Below are 23119 nucleotides of genomic sequence, written 5' to 3'. Positions count from 1 at the left end.
GGATGGTCGAGTTGGGGCCCATGGAATTTTAGGCACCAGGGACCTTGTGATTAATGTAAATGATCAGTTCATCCATTAACCATCTTGTTTGGCCCTCCCTGCCCTTCTTTGCTCCGTATTAACACTTAACGCCTAAAAATCTTCAAGACAAACAGACGCTGCCCTCCTGTGTGGGAGTCTTGTCTTGGGGTGGGGGGAGGGAAAACGTTTCTGCAGCCCTCCCCCACAAAGCTGTCCCCTCACACTTAGCGATGGCGCCCCAGGACTAACTGCACCACATGGCTTCCAGCCCTTGTCTGCACCCTCCCTCTGCAGGGTGGATCCTGACTGCTCCCCACTCCTTGAAGCACCTGCAAGTGGTTCCCGCCCCCCTTCATCCCTTCCATCTCCTCCAAGGACTTTGCAGCCTCTGTCGGCCCCTCTGCAAATGCTCGCTGGGCGGCCCACCCACCCTGTGGCTCCAGCTCCATCCATCCTGTGCTGCTCTCCACCAGCCTCTAATCTCCAGTCCACATCCTTCCTCCAGCCTCCAGATTCCCCCTCCTCTGGCTCCTGAATCACTTCTCCTGAAAGAGCCACTGGCACCAGAACTAAAGCCACTTCCTCCTCCCAACCCTTCCTCTGCTCTGGTCTCATCAGCTGCCCCACTGTCCCCTCCAGCCTGAAGAATTCCCCTTGGAATCTTCCCACTTTCACATCACATGCCGTCTCCCTGGGGCCGCTGGTCACCATATCCAGGTGACTCAGCTCCTCCTTGCCAGCACCCTTGCCTCGTCCAGACTGTGTGGTTCCTATGTGGCTGTTCTCTGCACCCTGTTCTTTGATACTTCCACGTGTGTGCCCCCAATGCAGCAGTTCTGGGAGGCAAACCTGGACAGGTAACTCTCCTGCTAAACAGAAATTCTTCCCTGGCCATCCTGTGCCCTTCAGTGTGAACTAAAAACTTTCCAGGATGGCTTAGGAACTCCCTGCCCACCTTTACCTTCCCTTCTGATACTTCCATCCTCTCACCTTGACAGCCAAGGGGTGCTGTAACAGTGGCTCCCAAGACGCCCTATGCCATGTCACTGGCTTTGTAGCGCCCTCTCCCTGCCAGCCATCCTCCCCTGTCCCCCACTACACCTCTCACACTCTCCTCCATTCGGTCACCGACCTCCTGCCTCCTGTAAGCCCCTTGAGGTCTCTTTGCTTTCTCCCCTGCTTAGCATGTAGCTGATGGCTACTAAATGCTTCGTGAGCAAAGCAATGAACAGTGCTGCCCTAGTTTTTCTTAATGTTAACAATGTTAGAATTTATAGAAGCTCCGAGTGTGAGAAAACAAAAAAATTTGAATTGCAGTAATTTTTTTTTAAGGTGGTCCTATTTAAGGGTCTTAACTGCCAATTTTCAAAGGGTAACATGTGGCTGGTCATCCAGGAACTGTGTCGTCTTTGCGTTTTTAATACACCGAGGGAAGAAGTAGAGATAAAGAACCAAGGAAGATTTAAAGTCAGTCTTGGGTGACAAATGCAAAAAAAAAAAAAAAAAAAAAAGAGGTCTCTTCATATAGCCACTTATAGAAAACTTTATGACTAACTGAGCACATTCAGAAAACATTAGCAACACCACAGTTAGCAATAGATGATCTGGGAAACCTTTCTGAGTTACAGTTAAATGTACCTCTTTCCACCTAATAAATAAAAACCAAAGAGAACATATTTGCATCTTTTAGTGACTTCTCATAAAGATTCTGCTGATCTTTATAGTTCATGTCAATTTTTCATTAAATATAATTTTCAAACCTCCTCGTTTAATGTAGATTTTTCTGACTTTTGGATTGAATCAAGGAGAGTAATGCAATAATCAAAACAGACTCTCGAGATGAGTAAGATAATGATTAGGTGCCCTATTTGTGAAATTACTGCCTCTACTTTTTAGAGCACTAAACCTGATTAACAAGGAGCTGGTGTAGCTATTTTGCATCCTGGAAAGAAATTTCGAGTGAATTAAGCAGCCACATGCTGATCTCATCTCCCATATCCAGTCCATCGCCAGGCCCTGGTCATTTTTCCTTGCTAATATTCTTCACATCTCTCTGTTCTCCCTGTCTGTTCCACCAGCACCCAGGTCTAAGCTCCATCTTCTCTCGCAGACTCCTAACTGGTGTTTCATATCCACCCTGGACTCCTTCAGTGGCAGTGATCTTTTCAGAATACGAACATAATCATGTCACTCCTCTGCTGAGAACGGTCAGAGATTTCCCACTTTATCACTGTCAAGAAAAAGACCCAGAGCCTTAGGAATTTGCCCCATGAAGTCCCGAGTGGCCTGGCCCTACCTGCTTCATCTCCAGATGCATTTTGCATGGCTGCTGTCCCTCATGCTTTCTGGGTGTGGTCCTACTAGACTTCTTGCACACACCAGGCTCCTTCTTGCCTCAGGACCTTTGCACATACTGTTCCTTCAGTTAGGAACACACTTGCCCCAACCTGCAGTTCAGACATCCTCTCCTCAAGGAAGCCAGCCCTGACTCCAGACCGCAGTACTTCAGAGCATCTTTCATATTCCCCTGTGGCAGGTACCATAAATGACTTGGCATTTATTTGTATGGTTACGTGTTAAGCATCTGTCACTCCCAGCAGGCTCAGTCTCGACGATGGCAGCCCTAGGTCTGCCGTTTGCACTCGCCGTGTTTACTCACCACCTGGCAGCCCCTGGTCAGGGGAGGCGCTCAGAATGGAGTTGAACCAAAAATGTGGGGATCCACAAGAAACTTTTGCGTGTGCCCCCCCCACCCCCACCCCCCAGCCCTCTACAAAACTGCTGACCCTGCAGTACAGTTTTCTACCTCAGGAGGAAGCCTGTATTTCCTGTGCCAAAAGATAAAGTTGTAGTTACCACCACGGTGAAATGGACATGCAGTCAGCTTTCCTTGGTGCTTTGAGCTGTCTTCTTCTCATTCCATAATTAAAAATATCACACCATGAAGTTTGGTGGTATCTTTCACTTCCTGTAATGAAACTGCATTACATGTTTCATTATACAGTTACATGCATAACTGTTGCCTTTTTTTTTTTTTTTTTTTTTTTTTTACTATTTGTTTTCTTTCTGGTTGGTGAGAATCTGAAGCTGCTGGTTTCCAGGGCCTACTAAAAATGTTTCACGTGAACAAATTTCAAATATTTGAACAATCGTCATATGTCAACCAGCAAGAATAAACCATTCACTCATGTACACCCAAATGCATGCATGCGCCCTCACGTACCCACCCCGCCGGGAAGAGACATCCCTTTAGAGGTGTGACGAGTAGAAATTCATTCTTGCAAGTTGAGCAAAGCAGCACCTGAGTTGGTTGTTTTGGAAGAGGCACCAGCAGCTGTGCAGTGAAGAGGGAAAGAGAATGGACAGTAGCCATGAAGGAAAATTCTTAAGGACCCAGCCTGAGTTGGGTGAATGCATGCATTCCCACCTGGGGTGACAGCACCCCAAGGGGGCAAAACCTAGTTCTAAGAGGACAAAAAGTCTCAGCCATTATAATGGCTTCTGGGGCCATAGACCATAAGTGCCTTTTTGATAAGATTGCATGGAGAGAGGAAAGGGGCTAATTGAGAGGGAATCTAAAAAGGCTGCTAGGGGTGATCAATGAAAAAAAGGCTGAGAAACACTGGGTTGGGGAAAGCAAATGAAGGGAAAAGCCGATTCTGGAAATAGGAGGGGAGAGAGAGGTGAGAGGCAGGGCGAGGTCATAACAGAAGCTAGAAAGAACCAAACCAAGTTTGCTCCTCAAAGACCAGGCCAAGGAAATGGGCAGATGGCAACTGCAGGAAACACGGAGATGGGAAGGTGGGCTGATCCCTGAGATTGGGTGGGGAGGATGAAGACAGTGCCCAAGAATGGGATGGCAGGAGCTCCTACTGTGGGGCAGCAGGATCAGGGGCATCTTGGGATCACGGGGACACAGGTTCAATCCCCAGTGGATTAAGGATCCAGTGTTGCCACATCTGCATCTTAGCTTGAGACTGCAGCTTGGAGCTCCATAGGCCTTGGGGCAGCCAAAAATGAAAAATGAGATGGTGGGTGGTATTTTTTTCCCCCAGAATTTCCATGAGAGTAAACATTTTGTTTGTTGCATCAGTAGCCCTCTTCCTTTCCTTCCGTCCTGCTAGTTACTGCTTTGTCCACTCTGATGTGAAGCCAGGGCTGGTCAGCTCATAGGAGAAGGCCGTGCCTTGGGTTCACTCTTTAGGCTCCTGGGTGGCTCTGAGGGAGGGGCTTTCTGGGCCGGAGCCAGGAGGAGGGGTCTGGATGCATATACAGCGGCTGGGGCTCTCAGGGCAGCAGGAGGCTCTATCCCTCAGCCTGGCTTCCTCAACATCTTTATGTCCCTATGTGTGTGTGTGGCCCCTTTGAAAGAAATTCCACACGTCTTTTTTTGTGTGACTATAAAAGCTAATTCTCAGCAACAAATTTGGATCTCTGCAGTCTTGACGGATGTACCCTATCTTTTCTGTAAACAGTTACATTTCTTGATAAGTGAATAGCGGATTAAAAAATGTTGTTCTCCATTGTTGCTGTGGTAGGAAGAATAATTAAAACTCATAAATAGCCATAAAATAATTTGCCTGCAATGATAACATCTTTAAGTGTGTAACGTCTTAACAATTTAGAAACCTCGTTAGACCTACCATTGGACACAGAGCTCATTTGCTGGGAAATAGTCCTGTATAAATTTTACTTGTCTTCCTTTCATAGTAAGACATTATTACTCAGTGATAATATGCAAAGTAAAGTCATGGTGGTGATTGTTGTTTTATCTTTGTAATTCCAGACATATCAAGTGGATCTGAAGCCCAATGGGTCAGAAATAATGGTAACAAATGAAAACAAAAGGGAGTATATTGAGTACGTATACACATACTTACTATCTTTTCTTTTATTAAATCGAACAGTGTATTTGGTTGACGGCCATGGCCAGAACAGCTCTTGCATATTAATGCACATACTTTTAACAGTATGAGTTCCTTTCTGGCTTGGGCCAACAGGAAGCTGAATTAGCGGCTGGAAAGTTTGACTTGTATCATGACTTCATGGAGCCGCCCTACAGAGAAGCAGTAGGAAGAGAAAAGGGTGCATACTATTAAGATGGCAAATAATCCAAGAGTCAGGAGGAGGGGGCATCTAGTCTGGCATGGAGAATTACAACAGTGGAGCATAGTGTCAACAGCCAGTTGGGGTAACGTTGGGAACAACCAAAGAAAAAAATCTCATCTCTCCTGACCTCTTTTCCATAGTGGAAATGTAGGGAAGGAGTTTAAATGGATAGGGAGAATTCAGCCAGCACATGCAAACATAATGAATTGTTCCTCATGTTTGTAATTTTCGTAACTCAATCTCAGCCTCCACCAGTGAAACAAAATGTCGAGTCCTTTGGAAAGCTAGCTGTCCGGTAATCCTAGAATGTCTATACTAAGCAGGTCTTTCTCGGGCAGCTTACATTTTCCTCTTTGCTATATATATATGCATACAATTCTGGTGTCTTCCAAGGATTGCCTGGGTGCCCTCGCTGGCTCTGGCGCAGGGACGAGGTCAGCGTAATAGCATTTGGCTCCCAGGTCCTAGTTCCCGCTCATCAAGTGGGTTACAGCCATGCCCAGAGCTCCTTGTTTGCATTCAGAATTCCATTTCAGCAAACCAGGTTCCTCCTCTCTCCTCATCATAATTGGTCAGGGGATTTGAATTCTGAGAATTGGCCCAGGGTCTAGGTGTCCTTCATGCGAGCTGCAAAGAGAAACCTGCCGTCCTTTCTAATTAGGAAGAATTGGAGAGTGTTGGCATCTCTACTTAGAGACCCTGACAAGGCATGAGCTGCTTCTCCACTTGGGAGTTGAAAGCTTACTGTGCTTAATATAAAACTAGAAGGAAGATCCTGCAGTTCTTACCTGTTCATATTAATTGGCGCTTGTTCTGAACTTAGCAGGCAGACGATGTCCTAGCAGACACCATTGTCTCCATTTGAAAGTACAGACTTTGAATAGATTTTTAATATCACTCCACCCCAGAGTGACTCAGTTCGAAAGTCTGAGGATTTGGACCTTGTGATATGTGTTGTGTGTCATTCTTGGCAGTGATTTCTTTTAAATTTCAAATTGGGTGGGGAGCGGGGCTGGGCAGAGTCTCACTTGCCTCACTGCGGAAAGGATGATTGAAGCCTGCAGCTGCTCCCTGCCACCTGTACCCCCTGGTGCAAGCAGGCTATTGAGCTGATGGCAGCGCAGCCAATAAAACTTGATATGCTGAACAGTAGGTGGGCAGCAGGCTGGTCCTCAAGGGCTGTTGCCATGGCGCCACCTCGTAAGCCAGAGCCCTTTATGACAAGGTCCTTGTGCTATTTCATGACAAAGCACCATAGATGGAATCCAAAGTGGATTCGCCTGGCAGTAAATTCCACTGTACACTGAACAGTGTTGCAGGGAAGATGCTTCGAGTGGATTTCTGTTACTCAAAAAGGGTTTACCATTAATCCTCCGAATGTTGGTATTAAAGTATTAGTGGTAAAGTGCTGATAAATTATGTCGTCATTGAAAATCAGTGTATTTTATTGTATGATACTAGAATGAAGTATCATACAATAAAATACATTGTACTGGGTACTCCCCCTAAAATATGTACATTTGTACATGTCTGGGTGTGTACATGTGTGAGTTTGTGTGCGTGTGTTTTGTACACAGACATATGTATTCAAACGGCATTTTCCCTTTTCTCCATGCAGTTACATTTATTAGGCAACTTTGATAAACTAAGGGCCGGGGGAACCGGTCTTTCTTGTGAAATCCCCGCTGAGATTGTAGGCTCGTCATATATGTTTGTTATCCACCCCCTTCCCACCCACCCCCACCCCGTCAAAAAAGAAATCAGTATATCAGCAGCAGTCCCCCAGCAGCAGGCCCCCTCTCTCCGTGGCCTCTCTAGGGCTTTTCTCCTTCCCCTGATGAGAGGTCCCTGCAGTTGTGAGGAAAGAAAGGCACACAGTGATGAGGAAGATGGTTAAATGCTGCTGCCTTTTCCTCCCGCAGCCTCGTCATCCAGTGGAGATTTGTGAACAGGGTCCAGAAGCAAATGAACGCCTTCCTGGAGGTGAGTTGTGCTCGCTAGGAATTCCCGCCTGTGCCTTTCGTTGAGAGAGGGCAACTCTTTTCATTGGGCGGTGAAGGTGGGGGCGAAGGTGATCCCTGGGGGCCGGGGGCCGGGCAGAAAGGGCAGGACTACCCTATTCACACCATTTCCAGGCTCCAGCACAGGAGCGTCCCGCCACCCTTTTGTTTTCTTTTGTTCAGTGTTTTCTGGCTTTACCGCTCTCACTTTTTAATTTGTGTTGTTTTTAAAGAGACATTTTTATACTTGCTCCAGAAAAGCAGGTTCCCCCACGGAGGCTAGAACCATCGTCCTGCAGTTTTAGGCGGCACCCAGGGAAGGCTGGGAGCATCTCTGTCTTGGGCTCCCTTGATCTAGGAAATGTGAGGACTCAGGGCAGTGTCCAGCCAGGCCTTCACTCCCCAGGAACAGTGCCTTCCCCTTCATTCGTTGGACTTTTTTTTTTTTTTTTTTTTTTTTGCGGCCACACCCCTGGCTTATGGAAGTTCCCGGGCCAGGGATTGAATCTGAGCTACAGTCGTAAGCTACACCACAGCTGCGGCAACTCAGATCCTTTAACCCTCTGCGCCATGCCAGGGATTGAACCCACACCTCCGCAGCAACTCAAGCTGCTGCAGTTGGGTTCTTAACCCACTGCACCATGGTGGGAATTCCTCAAACATTTTTAACTCTCCTGTCCTTCCCTTGTGGCTGAGTTACTCTCCACCCTATTCAAGGGAGAAGCACGTACTTCTCAGATTCAAGTGCTTGATGTCAGCGATGCTCCCAGGACCTGAGGAGAAGCCCATTGCAGAAAGTAGGGGTTTTTAAAAATAGCTCCCTTTGACCCAAAGTGCAATTCCTTTTAAAATCCTGATGACGGGTATTAAAGCCCCAGGTTTACATTATAAGCTTCCAGTGAACCAAGGCAGAGTTCTTGTTGGCCGATGCTCTCTTAAGCCCACCCCAGCTCAGCTCCCTGCACATGGTGAACAAAGCGCCAACCCAGGCAGAACGCTCAAAAAAAATTCCAGGACGTAGGGTGTAACCTGCGAGTTAGACGCACTCAAGAACAGCAGGTTTCATCCCACCTGGCCCACCCAGGTAATCACACACTCAGAAACCAGCCACACACCAGGCTGGGCAACGTGGAGCGTCCGTGCTGGGTCACCGCATTGGTCAGTGATCACTAACCTGGGACCTGGGGCAGGTTTTCTGTACTCCCTGTCTCCTCTCTCCTGACCACGCTGCTTCCTCTCCTCTTTCATCTGTATGCCTCCCAGACCTTATTCTCGAATGGCTCACTTGCATGCCTGTGCCTCTGAGGACACCCTGAGTCACAGTGGTGTGTCATAAGTGGCTTTTGGAATCCACCTGCCTGCAGCAACCCCTATTTTCATAATGTTTCAAAAATTACTCAAGTGCCTGAATCTGCTTGAGTCTACTGCTTTTCAAAATTTTACATTGTGACTATGCTGTTTTTATTTGAAATTACCAACTACTGATAGCTGCAAATCATCAGTGAACAATGTATTTTTCTAGCTAACTGAAAAAAGTTTATCCTGTGAAATGTCTCTTTCAAGGAAAAAGGTGTTAAGAATGATTTTTTTTTTCCTTTCAGGGATTCACGGAACTGCTTCCTATTGATTTGATTAAAATTTTTGACGAAAATGAGCTGGAGGTTTGTAAACATTTGTGTAAAGGAGATTTTTTAAGTATCTCATTACCTCACAGATGATATTTTAATATTCTAGATTCATAATGTCCCGGCGAGTAAGCTTACATGACTTTCTAATTCAGGTCTTTTAGGGGCTTGCCTGATTGCTGATAGGGGAGTGGGGAATAGCAGAAGTGGTCACCTGTAGGTTCCTGGCCCAGGAGAGGGACATAGCAGGCGGGGAGGGGGCTCTGAGCTGGTGCACCATGAGGGGAAAACTGCTGTTGTTAGTAGAGCTGGGGTGGCAGCACCCTGTTCCCAGGGCGCGGCCGGCTGAGGGCCCTGCACTTCCACACACCCACCCATGGCATCCGAGTGGGGACTTGGCCAGGAGCGAGTGCGGGCGTCCACGAGGGGCTGTAGAGAGGGGTCTCGATGAACTCGAAGTGGGCTGTGTAGAGTAAGAAGGCAGGTCGAAAGCAGCAAGGTGGTGGTCCTTGTGCACCAGCTTAGCTTGTGCCAGCTGCTTGGTGTTGGTGTGGATGAGAATTGGGAATTTCAAAAGCAGAGGGATCTCTCTGCCTTTGTGTTGAAAGGAACAGCAGAAGGAAGGCTGTGTCTGTTAAGAGGCCATCTGATAGGACTCCGTTGCCATTTGTCCAGACCACGTCCAATGACGTGTTCCCATAGATGGGCTTTCTGTTCTTCTACCTTAAGAGGCAAAAGTCCAGATAGATGACGTCATAGGCATCATGCAGAAGAGGCCCTTGGTTTGATAGAAACTGAGGGCGGGAGCAGTTAATGACCTCGCAGGGTTACCCAGCAGGGTTTTGGCACAGTCAGGCCTGTGAACCCAGCTTTCGAGCCTCTAGTTTAGTTTTTTTTGCATTTTACTCTGGTGCCTCTGCAGGAATATCATGCATTTGTCCACAGGAAACCTGCCCTTCAGAGGGTTCGGTAATAAGAAAAGTGGACCTAAGATTGTAAGTCAGAGAAGCGATTACTGCGTTAGTGCTGGTGCAGCCACGGACCTCTGGGCACATGAGTTTGCCGCCCTCACCTGGGTCGATGGATCTGGGGGAGATGCGTTCTTACTGTCATAAAACTCGAGTTCTTTTGTGAGTGGGGAGGTGGTTTCACATCTTGAGACAAGTAACCTCTCAGAAGGGGAAACAGCCAAAATAATGAGCAGATGTAAATGCAGTGTGAGAAGATCCCTGAGCGAGGTGCTGAGATTAGCGGGCAGGGAAGGCGATCTGGCCTTGGAACTTCCCGTGGGAGATGTGGTAGCCATACAGGTTTTAGACCGGGCCCCTGTTACCGCTGCTGTCTGATCTGCAGCAGGGAGGCTTTGGAACACATGTCCCTCCCTTCGTTTGTATCTGTGCATCACTGGCCTGTCTTGCTTGGCACACACCGTGGCTCTGTCCTTGAGGAAGGGCCTTATCTCTGCGTGTGTTTCTTTGGCTTTCGAGGAGTGCCCCCTTTAACTCTGGTCCATCTCCCTCCCAGTTGCTGATGTGCGGCCTTGGTGATGTGGATGTGAACGACTGGCGACAACATTCTATTTACAAGAATGGCTACTGCCCAAACCACCCTGTGATTCAGTGGTTCTGGAAGGTAAGGCCAGGACCGGTCCCTGCTGCTCCTCCTGGGTCGGGTAGGGGGCCCTGTGCTGCTTCCCACGGTCCTGCTGCTGGAAGTCGGGGCACTGCTGGCACCTGGCCTGCTGGGAGAGAAGAGCCGGCTGAATCCAAAGCAGCCCATCCTGCTGCTCTTCTGTAACTGTGGTAGACAGCAGTCTTGAAGCAGCCACCTGATTAACATGCTTTTGTTTGAGGATATCATTCAGGAGGATGATTCTGAAAAGCGAGATTCAAGAATTGGAACTAATCCTCCAAAGTGTAACCAAGAATGGGAGATTTCTCAGGGCAAAAACATGCTTTGGGACTGACTTTTCTAAGATGCCACTTTGGATTAAAAAACCCTTTTCCCAGATTTTTTTTTTTTTTCCCCCTGGTTAATTTCAACAAACATTATGATCTTTACATCTTTCAATCAAAGATACAGATAAAATCTGCTGTGCTCTCTGAAGGCCAGTGTTTGCATCCTGTTCAGCTTAGGAGAGAAGTGACAGAGAAAGTGGGGGTGGGTCCAAGGGAGAGATGGTAAACTGAGGAAAGAATAGTCACAGGGAAGAAAAGCTGATTATTTATTTGTGTTACTAATAATACTTCAGGTGCCAATAGCGAAACATAGAGAAAAGAAAAACAGAACCTTCAAATCCCCAAATCCTCATCCAAGTCTCGCTCAGCTTTAAGTTTGAATATTTTTTATTTCAATTCAAGGGGCTTTACCAGTGAAGGCAACTCGATTCTTAGAATAATTCAGATACATAAGATACACAGATTATTTCAGAGGCTACCCTGGCCTCTGTTTTTCTTTCTTTTTATAAAATGTTATCTTTAGAGAATTTGTCTATAGTCAGCAATCCCACCACATAACCTGGGTTCCCCCTGGGTCAACACTTCTCAAACTGTCTATGTTTATAGTTGGCCGGGGGCCACTGGCAAGCCTCATACAGAAACCTGAGCTCAGGGCCATTAGTGAGTTTGCTTTGAACACCACTTCTTTTGACCAGTTGGCAGAAGAAGAAAGAGACCTTGTGATCTCTCGCTCTCTGAGATCACAGAGGCCAGTACTGTGGTGACCGTAGGAAACCGCTTTTAGGGTCAATGGTCTAGATCTTCGGCTGCAGGGTAGTGAGGTTGTTTTGCCTGTCTGCATCACAGCAGCACGGGCCATGTGTCACATGGGCTCACCTGACCTTCTGCCTCCGTTCATAGGCTGTGCTGCTGATGGACGCCGAGAAGCGGATCCGGTTACTGCAGTTCGTCACCGGGACGTCCCGAGTACCTATGAATGGATTTGCCGAGCTTTATGGTGAGCAGGACACCTTTAGATTTTGTTCTCCTCTAGCCAGGCATCAGCTGCAGCCCGAGAAGAGTGCCTCCAGGCCCCTAGACAAGTGGACTTTGCACGGACCCTGAAGAGATGGGGCAATGTGCCCTCCTCTCAGCTGTGTGTGTAGTTCCCTTTACATGAAGGGGCAGGGGAGGGGGTCTTTTTTGTTTTCATGCAGAGAGTCCTAACATTGGTCTTTTCTTTTTTTTGGTGGGGGGGGGAGTTTTGTTTTTTGGTATATCTTCACAAACAACCGGATTTTGCAGAATCATTCCTGTGTTTGTAAACAGAATATTTAAGGCACTCCTTCCCTCCATGAGGCATATTCAAGGTCATGTTTCATTTTTTTCCCCCCAGAAGTAGTTCGAAATTTAAACTTCACGGGTTGGACTGAAAGGCTGTAGATGTCCGCATGTCCATATGTTGTCACGTCTGTTGTGTTCAGCTTGGCGCGATTCCAGTCTGACAGTGGCACAGAGTCTGTGTCATGAGGTTGTGCAGACCCCTTGCTTGCCCCGTTGTTAAACAGCCTCAGAGGGGGTCTCGGGCCCCCCGCCCCTCCCTTTCCTTTATCCCCTCCTTCACCATGTTCCTCTGCCTTGAGCCCTCTAAGCGTCTATTTTTCTTTGTTCTTTCATCTAGGTTCCAATGGTCCTCAGCTGTTTACAATAGAGCAATGGGGAAGTCCTGAGAAACTGCCCAGAGCTCACACATGGTGAGTGACGGAAAACCACCTGGTTGTCAACAAATAGTATTTTAAACATTTAGCGAGTATACTGCCGGGCTAGAGGCTAGAATGCTGTGTTCCCTGCCCATTCAGAATTTTGAGTATGAAATGTCAGTGATGCTGATGAAATTAAACCAAAATTTGAAGGGGGTCCTGTTGGAGATGTGAAGGCTTAAACCCACCCTTCCTGCTTCCTGCGGGGAGTTCCTCTCCCAAACTCCATCCTTCCGCAGTTATTCTGGGAAGCAGAAATTTCCCTGTGTATCCGCATGTGGATATGACAGCTCCCAGCCTCTCAACAGACTGGGTTTTTCCTCCCACCTTAAATTGGTCCAGAGCTATGGATAAATTCCCTGTAGCCACGTTGGTTAAAGGCCTTCCATGGCCAGCCAGAAGCCATCAGTCAGTGGGATTTGGTAGCGTCATTGGCCCGAGGAGTGTCAGGTCTGACCAAGGACCCCTGCCCAGGGAGACGCGCTGGCACAGCTGCGCTGAGGAGTTCTCCAGGCTGCGGGGTAGAGGGAGAGTTCTGTGAAACCCAGCACAGAGGGGACCTCAGGAGCTCCTGCCATTCAGGGTGCTGTGTCCCTCAGGCTGGTTTCCCCCTCAGGCTTTGCTCTCCTGCTCTTAGGAGGCAGGTGGCAGGGGCCTGTGGGACACATTCTGACCACACAGTGGCCTCCCTGCCCACAACAGGCCAGCGCAGCCAGAAGAGAGGGCTCCCCAAAGGGCATTTGTAGAAAACAGGCCTGGAGAGGTGTTGTGCTTCTGTTTGATTGCCTCACCTCACCGGAAAGCACGTTTTTTCCCCTGTCTGGACCATTCACATGACTCTGAATGACGTGGATGTGGTCACTGCCGTCAGCACCAGAGAACAGGTGACTCCAGCTAATGCTGGCCGATCATCAGGCAGTCTGTCCTTGATTCTCAGGGAGGATGTCTTGGCCATTTAGAGCTCTTGCTCCAAACAGTTTCAGAGTCCAGTGTAGCTTTCTGGGTTCTGGAGCCTTCATATGAAAGGTAGTCACACTGAAACTGAGACGAGTCCTAGGGCTGTCGGGATGGGTTCGGAGCTCCCAGACTCCCAGTCTGGTGATAAGAAAAAGGATTAAGAGCTGCATCCACTGTGGGTCAGGCCCTTGACCTTAGCAGCGGCATTCCTGTGGGCTCCTGGGAGAGACTTGCTCATGAGCACGTGGCTCACAGACCCAAATCACAGGATTTGAACTCAGGTCTGCTAGGATTAGACTCTGCAGTCACCCTGACCACTGCGGTCAAGCTGTTGCCTTGGTGATAGGATTCACTTTCCAGATTTTTCTACATGAACCAAGTAACTGAGTATTCATCCCACGTCCCTCTGTGACCCTCTATACAGACATCTTGCTGTGGAATGCTTCTTCTTTTCAGGGTCCACATGCTGAGCCAGCACGAACATATGGTGCTGCCCAGATAAGACCCTGAATTCAAAAGTTCTCAATCTTGGCTGCACGTTGGAACCACCTACACGTTAGAACCACCTACAAAGCATTAAAAAAAAAAAAAAAAAAAAAAAAAAAAAAAAAATTCCGTTACCGGAGCCCCACTTCCAAAGATTTTGACCTAGTTGGTGTGGTGTGTGACCTGGGCTGTGGGGTTTACAGGGCTCCCCAGGTGATTGGTGAGGTCTGCTGGGGTTTGAAATCACTGCTCTTCCTCAGGAAGGACATTGGAGGAAAGCACTCCCACAGGCTCTGACCAAAGCCTGTCTTCTTCCATGTATGTCACAGAATTACAGCCACCAGAGAATTTTCCTAATGGTGCCTTCCCCACTGGAAGAGGCGAGCGTATTTCTACCCAGGTGACACCAGCTGGCAGGCTGCAATTCACTGTTATTTCTGCTGCGTGGCTTTCCTTCCATCCAGCCTGGGTCCGACTGTAACGCAGAAAACAGGAGCTTTGCTGGCTTCGTCACAGCAACAGCCATATATGTGGCTAAATAAAATCTAGCCATATGTATGTTTAATTTCTTCCCTGTTTTATGGAAATATGAAGTACACAGTTAAGCTTCAAAATTAAAACCTGATTTACTAGGAGAGCCGGGACTGGTGGAGCTGCTTCTTCCTCACTTTTCATGAGGCTCTCAGATTGTAGCTGTTGAGTATCTTGAGGTTAAAGGGCTTCATTGCTTTGTTCTCTTAAAGGTCACTGCTTGGATATATAAAATTCCGCTTTACTAATAAGAGACCCTCTTAAAAATAATCTCCTTCAGCGCCCACATCTTCCCCACAACAAAGCTAAAGCCACTGAGGGTAGTGAGGTCACACAGCTTGTTGGTGATGGCCCAGAGCCAGACCCCTGCCTCCTGACATCAGGAGTAATGGGAACACTTACTAAGCATTTACTGTGTTCCAGGCATTGTCCTAAGTACTTCATGTGTATTAACTCATATCATCATCCCAGCAGTTCTGAGAGGTAGGCCTTGATATTACCTGCTTCTTACAGATGAGGAAACTGAGGCACAGGATGCTAACATAATTCCAGAGCTCAGTTCTTAACACTCCCCTGTTCGCCTCTCTCTCCGTTATTCCAGTATTCCTCCAGCCTGAATAATGCGTGGACCTTGTTAAATGTTTTATCAAAGTATAGTTGATTTACAATGTTCCTTCAATTTCTACTGTGCATCAAAGGAATCCAGCCACGCATACCCACCCATTCTTTTTTTTTGTCCTAACCCAGAACCCCGACACAGTTCCCTGTGCTGTACAGCAGGACCCCACCCCCCGATCTGTTCTAAATGTAACAGTCTGCATCTACCAACCCCAAACTCCCCGTCCATCCATCCGTCCCCTCTCTCCCCTCTCCCCCATGACAAATACAAGTCTGCCCTCCACATCTGTGTTGGTTTCTGTTTTGTAGATAGATCATTTGTGCCATTTTTCAGACTCTAGTATGGATGTTTTTTAAAGGGAAAGAGTGGCCACAGGTCCTTGAAACCCCACAGGGATTGCGGGCCCTGGACTGTGAAATTACGAACTTAGAATCAAGACGCCAGCTACCAACAGTGACCTCCTGGGAAGGACCCTTTTAAGTGTAGCCTGCAGAAGTGGAATCCTCTCTATAACTGGTGAAATAATGTTTGAGATCCTTACCATGATAAAAACCAAAAATGCAAAACTTCTTTTAGACTTACTCTTTCAGGGTTCCTGGGTTTCTGAGACTTCTGGTTTCTGAGCACCTGAGCACCTCTGCTGTATCTTTTGATGTTTGGTGACAGTTATAAAATCTGAGAGATCAGGAGTTCCTTGTTGTGGCTCACTGGTTAATGAATCCGACTAGGAACCATGAGGTTGCGGGTTCAGTCCCTGGCCTTGCTCAGTAGGTTAAGGATCCAGCGTTGCCGTGAGCTGTGGTATAGGTCGCAGACACAGCTCGGATCCTGCGTTGCTGTGGCTCTGGCATAGGCCGGTGGCTACAGCTCCAGTTCAATCCCTAGCCTGGGAACCTCCATATGCCAAGGGAGCAGCCCTAGAAAAGGCAAAAAGACAAAAAATAAATAAAATAAAATCTGAGAGCTCAGTGCATCTTCTGAAGCACAGAGGGGTTGTTAAAGGTTGCAGTGCCAGTGTCTGTTTCTTACTGCTGTAGATCGTCATCGAGTTTTTCTGCACCTGCTTGGAAACCTGTGTCAGTGTGAGGAGGGAGCATTTTAAATCCTGAGGCAGCATAAGCAGCTCTGGGCTTTAGAGCCAGCCTGAGGCTGAATCTTGGCTCTCATGCTTCCTGTGTGACCTTGGGCAAGTCACTTAACCTCTCTGTGGCTCAAATTCCTCGTCTATAAATAGGGATGAGGCCTTCTCTACCTTAAAGCCTGGTTGCTAGGATTCACTGAGGTGATAGATGAAAAGTACCTAACCGTGCTGGCTCGGGGCAGAGGCTCCACAAATGTTCACTCTTATTAAGGCATCATGAGCTAAGGCTCTTGTGTGACCCCTGTCGTGACAGCTACAGGCCAACAGCCCACCTTCACGGCACCAGTTCAGTGACTGGGACTCTAGTTCTTCATGCCCATAGGGACCGTCAGTGAGTGACAGCGGTGGTCACTGGCTTTGGGCACTTGCTGTGTGCCAGGCCCCCTTTATATGATTCGACCCTCCCAGCACCCCGAGAGCAGTCTCCCCATTTCACAGACCAGCGGGACAGAGAGTAAGCTCGCTTGCCTGAGGTCACACAGCAGGCAGGTGGCAGAGATAGAATTTGAACTCAGGAGTTCCCGTCGTGGCGCAGTGGTTAACGAATCTGACTAGGAACCATGAGGTTGCGGGTTCGGTCCCTGCCCTTGCTCAGTGGGTTAACGATCCAGCGTTGCCGTGAGCTGTGGTGTAGGTTGCAGACACGGCTCGGATCCCGCGTTGCTGTGGCTCTGGCGTAGGCCAGTGGCTACAGCTCCGATTCAACCCCTAGCCTGGGAACCGCCATATGCCGTGGGAGTGGCCCAAGAAATAGCAAAAAAGACAAAAAAAAAAAAAAAAGAAAAGAATTTGAACTCAGCCCTGTGGCAAGAACAATCTGTTGTTTGCAGAAGCCTCGTTTGTCTGGAACCTTCAGTCACCAGGGTGACTTGTAACCTCCCTGCCATAGCCTCTGGGTACATAGGAGCTTTTTAAATAACACAGCTTTCCACTCCACGTGTTGATGACTTGCCTGGCTTGGATTAGGGAATGGCTTAGCGGTGGGGTCCCAGAGGCACAAGCAGCCTGCATTCTGATCTCGCATCTGCGGTGCTGCTCAGGGCTGAGGCCCGGGACACACTGACCCTCCGCTGGGCTCCAGGCCCAGCATCTGCAGAACCAAGGAAACACCCTCCCCGCGGGGCTGTGCTGATACCAAGCGAGAGGCTATGTGGGAAGGCCCTGGGCTTGGCGAAATGGTGCAGAGTAAGGGACACATGGAAATGGACACAGCCTCGATTCATTCTGCTGCGGAAATTCTTTGTGTTGCAGGGGTTTTGAAACCTCGATGTGTGTCAGTTGCCTGGCCTCTCCTGTCTCCCTTCCTAGCGGGGTTTTCCAGCATCCATTTCTGGTCGTAATAGAGAGGTTTCATCGACTATTAGGGTGTTCTTTTCTCTCCCTCTAGGTTATAGAGCCTATTCTGTGTGGTCATCGCTGGCATTTATTTTTGATCATCAGAATTGCTGGATGAGACTTTTATGTCCTCTTGCTCGAAGACCAAGTGCCCCGTTGGTCTTAGTGTAACTAAAGAGGACTGATGATGGGTTTTTTTACCCACACCTTTTTGTTCCTTTTACAGCTTTAATCGCCTTGACTTACCTCCATACGAAACGTTCGAGGATTTACGAGAGAAGCTTCTCATGGCTGTGGAAAATGCCCAAGGATTCGAGGGGGTGGATTAGGCACCCCTCGCCTCGGAGTGGTTGTTCTTCGAGCAAGTCCTGCTTGCACTTTTGCATTTGCCTAACAGACTCTGCAGAGACCGTGGCAGAGAGCGGTGTGCGGCGTGGGCTCCTGGAGCTGAGCCTTCGCCTGCGACTTGCCCACGTTCTGACACGGGAACCCAGTCCCAGGTCGCGTTCCTGCATCTTCCACCACAAGTTACCAACTGGTTGATGTGTATACTAATTACATTTCAGGAGGACTTATTCTATTTATGTTGTGCCTCTGTAGGCCAAGCCCTTAATAAATATTTTACATACTTTATAATGACAGCGAATGGAATTAATCACTCTCCAGGTATAGTATTACAACTCATGTTTACTTCTTAAAATGATTTAGACCGATTTGCAGATTTTATTTCAGTACAATTAAAGATGTCTCATGTACTTGGAAAAAGTGAGCATATTTTTTTTTTTTTTGTATTTGAATTTCATACCAGGTTTAATGTCTATGACGTTTTTCTTTCTAAAAGTACTTGGACACTCCTCTTCCCCGCTTTTATTAGAATTGGAAGACTGACTTTTGTCCCAAAACCTTCTGCAGACAAATACTTTGAGAGAACTTAAACTATATCCTTTAGGCATCATGACAGTTTTTTCTGTACTCAGAATGAAAACAAACTGGATATTACCTTTTTTTTTTTTTTTTGTACAAATTTAGCGTAATAGCTACAGGCTGAGAGAATTGTGACCTAGCATGGCAAATTTTGTGTTGACCGGAAGGAATCACACCATTATTCCTTAGACGTAATTACGTGTGTGTTATGACACATTTGAGGCAGGGTTGACTAGCCTTTCTCGTAAGAGAAATTACTTAACCCTCCCTGACGCTGTACAGTCCTCCTATCCTATTTCCCTCTTTGCTGTTCGTAGTAGAGACATTTGAATGAAACTCGGCGCCACGTGATTTGAACCTGTGGAAGCCAGATCTGTGTAGCCTCCTGTTTGTACGCGTCCGCTAATGGTAGCTAAATAACCGATTTTTGTTCTAACTGCACCGATTCTGAAGGCACTTTATGTACTACATGGAGGTCAAACCTGGTTTGGTTTTGTTTTTCTCATAAACATTAAATGTGACGATGCCTTGCTGGCCCTGCACACACCTTTCCAGTGCAATGTCTGTCAGTTGTGCATCTGGCTGCTTGTGTATAAAACCTGGATGTAAAGCTGAGCCTACCAACCTGTCTCCCCCGTTGTGTGTGATTTCTACTCCACTACAGAGATTAATTTAATAGACACTTAATCTAACCGGCTTTTGTTCCCTGTGACGCGTTGCATGCTTCGATACTGTGTGCTGCCCGAGCTGGGCCAGTCGTGGGCTGGACAGAAAGTGCGAGACGATGTGGTCTGTTCCACTGGTCAGATCCTCACGAGGATGGAAGGGGCCGCCCCCCAGATTTGATTCTTGGCCCTCGGTGCAGAACTCTGCTCTGTTTGGAGAGAACGCCTGAGGCAGTGCGGGACCCCTGCCGCCTTTAACCTCTGTTGTCCTGGCCCCCCTGGTGGCAGTCAGGGGACACTAGACCTCTCCTCTCTTGCCAGTCATAAGTAAGTCAGAAAAATCATGGTTTCACAGCCTCTGTTTATGGTGTAAGAAGGATCTTTGGTGTTAGACATTCATTTCCCCAACTCTGGATGGCTTGCAGGAAGCCACAAATGTTTGTGGTCACAAATGAGTTGTCTGAAGGGGCCAGAGGCCTAGGTGTGTAAAAGAAGGTGGACTTCTCCAGAGTTAAGGATTGCTCCCTTCTCATAGTGATTTTAAGATATCCAGGAGTCATCAGAAAACCTGGGTGTTGAATAATTAGGGGGAAAAAAAAAACACGGCTCATTTACCTACCAGTGGGATTTTCTTCCTCTTCAGTCAGTGTAACACATGTCTCCGTGGCAACCCTCCCCCTTCTTGCAGCCCCTCAAGTCCAGACTCATGCCAAAGCCTGGAAGCGCAGGGTAGGTTCTGAGAGTGAGTCTGTAATTATAGGGAGAGAAATCTAGCGATTCTTGTCTAAGAACTAAGATTCTTCTGTCATTTTATAATCGGTGTATTCAGGAAAATCACTGCATTTTCGCTAAATGCAAAGTATTGAAAATATGAAAGAAAACCCATTCCAAGATACTTCCTGGGCCAGGAACGGATAAGCGTTCTCAAAATATACCCCCATGCATTACTTGAAAGCCAGTAATTGTGCATGACAGTTCAGTTCATCTAGCCCTTAATATCTGATTGCAGTAACAACTCGAAAGTACTGGGTTTAGAGCCTGTTTGGGGTTTTTTGTTTGTTTTTAATCCAAATAAGGGTCCGTAATTTTCAGCAATGCTCTGTTTCACTTTTAATCTAAAATAGTGATACATCTTGTTTCCTCTCAATCCTGACAAGCGTGCTCCGTCATCTTTATGACATGCTCACAGGGGGCAAAGAGCGCAGAGCAGAGCGGGCTGCACACTCGTCCCGTGGGCCCTGCCCACGCGGCCAGCAGACCTGGGCAGGGGGCGGGGTCACCTGATCTCGTTGTGCTAGTAGCGATGCTCTGCCGTCCAGGGTCACTACAGCCTCTGTTTTCTTCGGAATGACCTGAATCTAGCTTCTTTAGCTCTCTGAAAAAGAGAGTTGTTGTGGGCCATTTTACCTTGAGGTGAAAAAGGAAGGTCCAGCATTTATCTATTGCACATTGAAAGCCTTTGAAGCATCAGTCATGGCAATCATCTATAAAAGTCCTGGGTGTTTTCTCTTCCTGCCTCTTGTCGGCCTACAGATGAATCTGGGATGTCCTCCCAGCAGTGGGATTGGGCTCAGAGAGTGTGCTGCTTTTCTGGCTGCTGCCTCCAGAACGAGAGACGATGAGGCATTTGTCTCAGTGCTCTTTTCTTTTCTCCTTAAACACATCCCATTATTTACCCAGGCCCTTCAGTAGCTAACATCAGCTACTCCCTAAGGCCCAATGACAGATGCTTATAAAGCAACCTGACATGGCTATTCCTCCCACATAAGGATGCAGTGACAGATTCTGAGAAATGGTTTGCAAAATATTTGAACCACTTTCGATGTCTCACGTGGTTAAATAGACAGCATGTTCCGTGGCTGTTTGAATTTGCCAAGTCCAAATTGGCTCTTTTGCAAGGCAAGTCCGTATGCGGCAGATTATTCATTGTTCTAACAGTAACTAATTGTTTCACACTTGACTCTAGTGTTGGCCTAGGTCTTTTATCTCATCTCTGAAATTTCAAAATCTGTAGAGAGGGCCCAGGTTAATCAGTTCTCAAGTCCCCACCCACGCTGTGCTAGCTCTCCTCGTTTGCCTCTTCTCTCCTCAGCCTGACTCTGCACCTCTGCTGACTCTGGTATCATCTTCTGCCTGGCCAGTAGGGGGTGCTGCTGTGCAGGGTAACTGCCTGGCCTGCTCCCTTCCTGACCCCCAGGAGGTCCTGCACTACCTCTGTTTCATTCAGACTTTGGGGTATATCCTGATAAGTCATGTCAAAACTGCCAAATTTTAGGTCTGAGATTTTTTTTTTTAATCCTTATAAACTCCACTTTGTACTTTAGATTTTAAAACTGGGAAGAAAATGTGATATACTTTGGACCACTTTTTTTAATTTATCAAAGCCTTAATGAACAGTGTATATACATTTGCATATGCCCCACCCACACCCACCCCAGAGTGTTTTCAATGCGTCGGAGACCAAGCTGTAGCATGAGAATGGGGCTTATATAATGTTCTATAGAAAAAGAGAGCTTTCTGTGGGTGGGGAATTTTCCAAGAAAACTCTCAGACATCTCCCCCTCGTTAAAGATGTTACATGCACAGCAACGCATGTCTAAGATGCATGTCTTTTTGTTGGTTGCTCTTGTGTTTGTATGGGGTCCCGACAGACTCCAATGACACTGGCGACAGACCTCTGTGTACTGCGTTCTCAACCCATATCAGTGCATCAAAAAGCCTTCTCGTGACCATAACCCTGTGTCCACAGACATCTGTGCTCCTATATAAACCAGTTTGCCCCTCTTCTGCAGACAAATTTCACCTAGATTGTCACGGTTTCTTTCATGTTAACTTTGCACAACTTTGTTCTTCCTCCACTACTATGTATATAATACACACATATGCTGTCCAAATATATCTGTATATATTTGTATAGCATTTTTACACCTTTCTTGAGGAATCCGGTTTCAGAGTTTAGTCCCTTCTACAGTTTTCTCCAACCTGTGTCCTGAGAATTCTGACCCTGGGAGCCCGAGAGAACCCCCAGGGAGATGATGATCTAATGTGACGTCATCTCTTCATTTTCAGCATCCATTAGCAAATGAAACATGAAAAAAACAGTGACTTTTGAGGTGAAAGAGAGTTTCAAGCATTCCAAATGGATTCTCAATGTTTCGTAAGTTTTTATTATAAACCCACCTCCTACTATAAAGCCAACTATTTGATACAGTGATTAAAAACCAATCTACTTGGAAATGTTTTTAAAGACAACCTATGGATAAATGCTCATTTTCACAATAGAATAGCTTTAAACCGTGGTTGAATTTGATACATACAGGAAACGTTTTGTTGCAGAACAAATCCTTTTTGCTTTTTGGTTTTCTTGAGAGATCTAAAGAGAAATTGTGGATTGTGTTCCTGATGGCAAAAGAGTCATGTGACAAAATGAAGTCTTGTAAAGAAGTGATGCAACTTGTCAAATATTTAATAAAGAATTATGGAAGCTGGAGCTTTTTCTACATCAGGTATTACGGGTTGTCTGATTTAAAGCTTCTTCGTGAATGCATTCTTAATTGGCTCGGGGGTTAAACGCCTGCAGATTTATATAGAGGATGTTCATTTCCTTAATCTCTCTAAAAGTTCCACATCTTTGAAAATATCATTAAAGGCTGCCCAGAACACATGGCTTGAGCTTAATGGGATGTACCTCTATTCTTATCCATCCATCTTATTATACTGGAGAATTAATGACTTTATGGATTACTCGAGTGTTATATAAAGTCCATTCCTGGAAAGGCATATTTCACCTCTAGTTTTTATCCGAACAACCCTCAATTTATGTCCATTCCATGAGACTTGGTAATGAAATCCAAGGTGAGTCTCAAAAGGAAGATGCTATCAAAACCCAGATCTCATGTCAATTCCCTGATAAAATGCATAGACTCAACATTTTTTCTTTTTTTCTGCACTGCTAAGCCTCCTCTTAATGGCCTTACCCCATCCCCTCAAGGCCTGCCAGAAGGTAACA

The 23119-nt window shown here is 47.0% G+C and overlaps 1 protein-coding gene across 50 annotated transcripts in view; it reads left to right on the top strand.

Annotated features, from left to right (window-relative positions):
* NEDD4L (NEDD4 like E3 ubiquitin protein ligase) overlaps nt 1-22612 on the top strand; it is a 374906-nt gene extending 352294 nt beyond the window's left edge. For all 50 annotated transcript variants that reach the window (XM_084978078.1, XM_084978178.1, XM_084978097.1 and 47 more), the window contains 7 exons: nt 4808-4881; nt 7053-7113; nt 8732-8791; nt 10280-10387; nt 11614-11710; nt 12374-12446; nt 17748-22612. In XM_084978078.1, the coding sequence (XP_084834204.1) occupies nt 4808-4881; nt 7053-7113; nt 8732-8791; nt 10280-10387; nt 11614-11710; nt 12374-12446; nt 17748-17850 (576 nt within the window). In that variant the 3' untranslated portion in view covers nt 17851-22612. The remainder of the gene's footprint in view (nt 1-4807; nt 4882-7052; nt 7114-8731; nt 8792-10279; nt 10388-11613; nt 11711-12373; nt 12447-17747) is intronic.
* Nucleotides 22613-23119: the final 507 nt, after the last annotated feature.

The sequence above is a fragment of the Sus scrofa genome, chromosome 1 (assembly GCF_054392235.1).
Source record: "Sus scrofa isolate SSC_HxYL_T2T_F1_AM1 chromosome 1, Sscrofa_HxYL_maternal_Yorkshire_Landrace_v2.0, whole genome shotgun sequence".
NCBI lineage: Eukaryota > Metazoa > Chordata > Mammalia > Artiodactyla > Suidae > Sus > Sus scrofa.
This window is presented reverse-complemented; position numbering and strand designations above follow the sequence as displayed.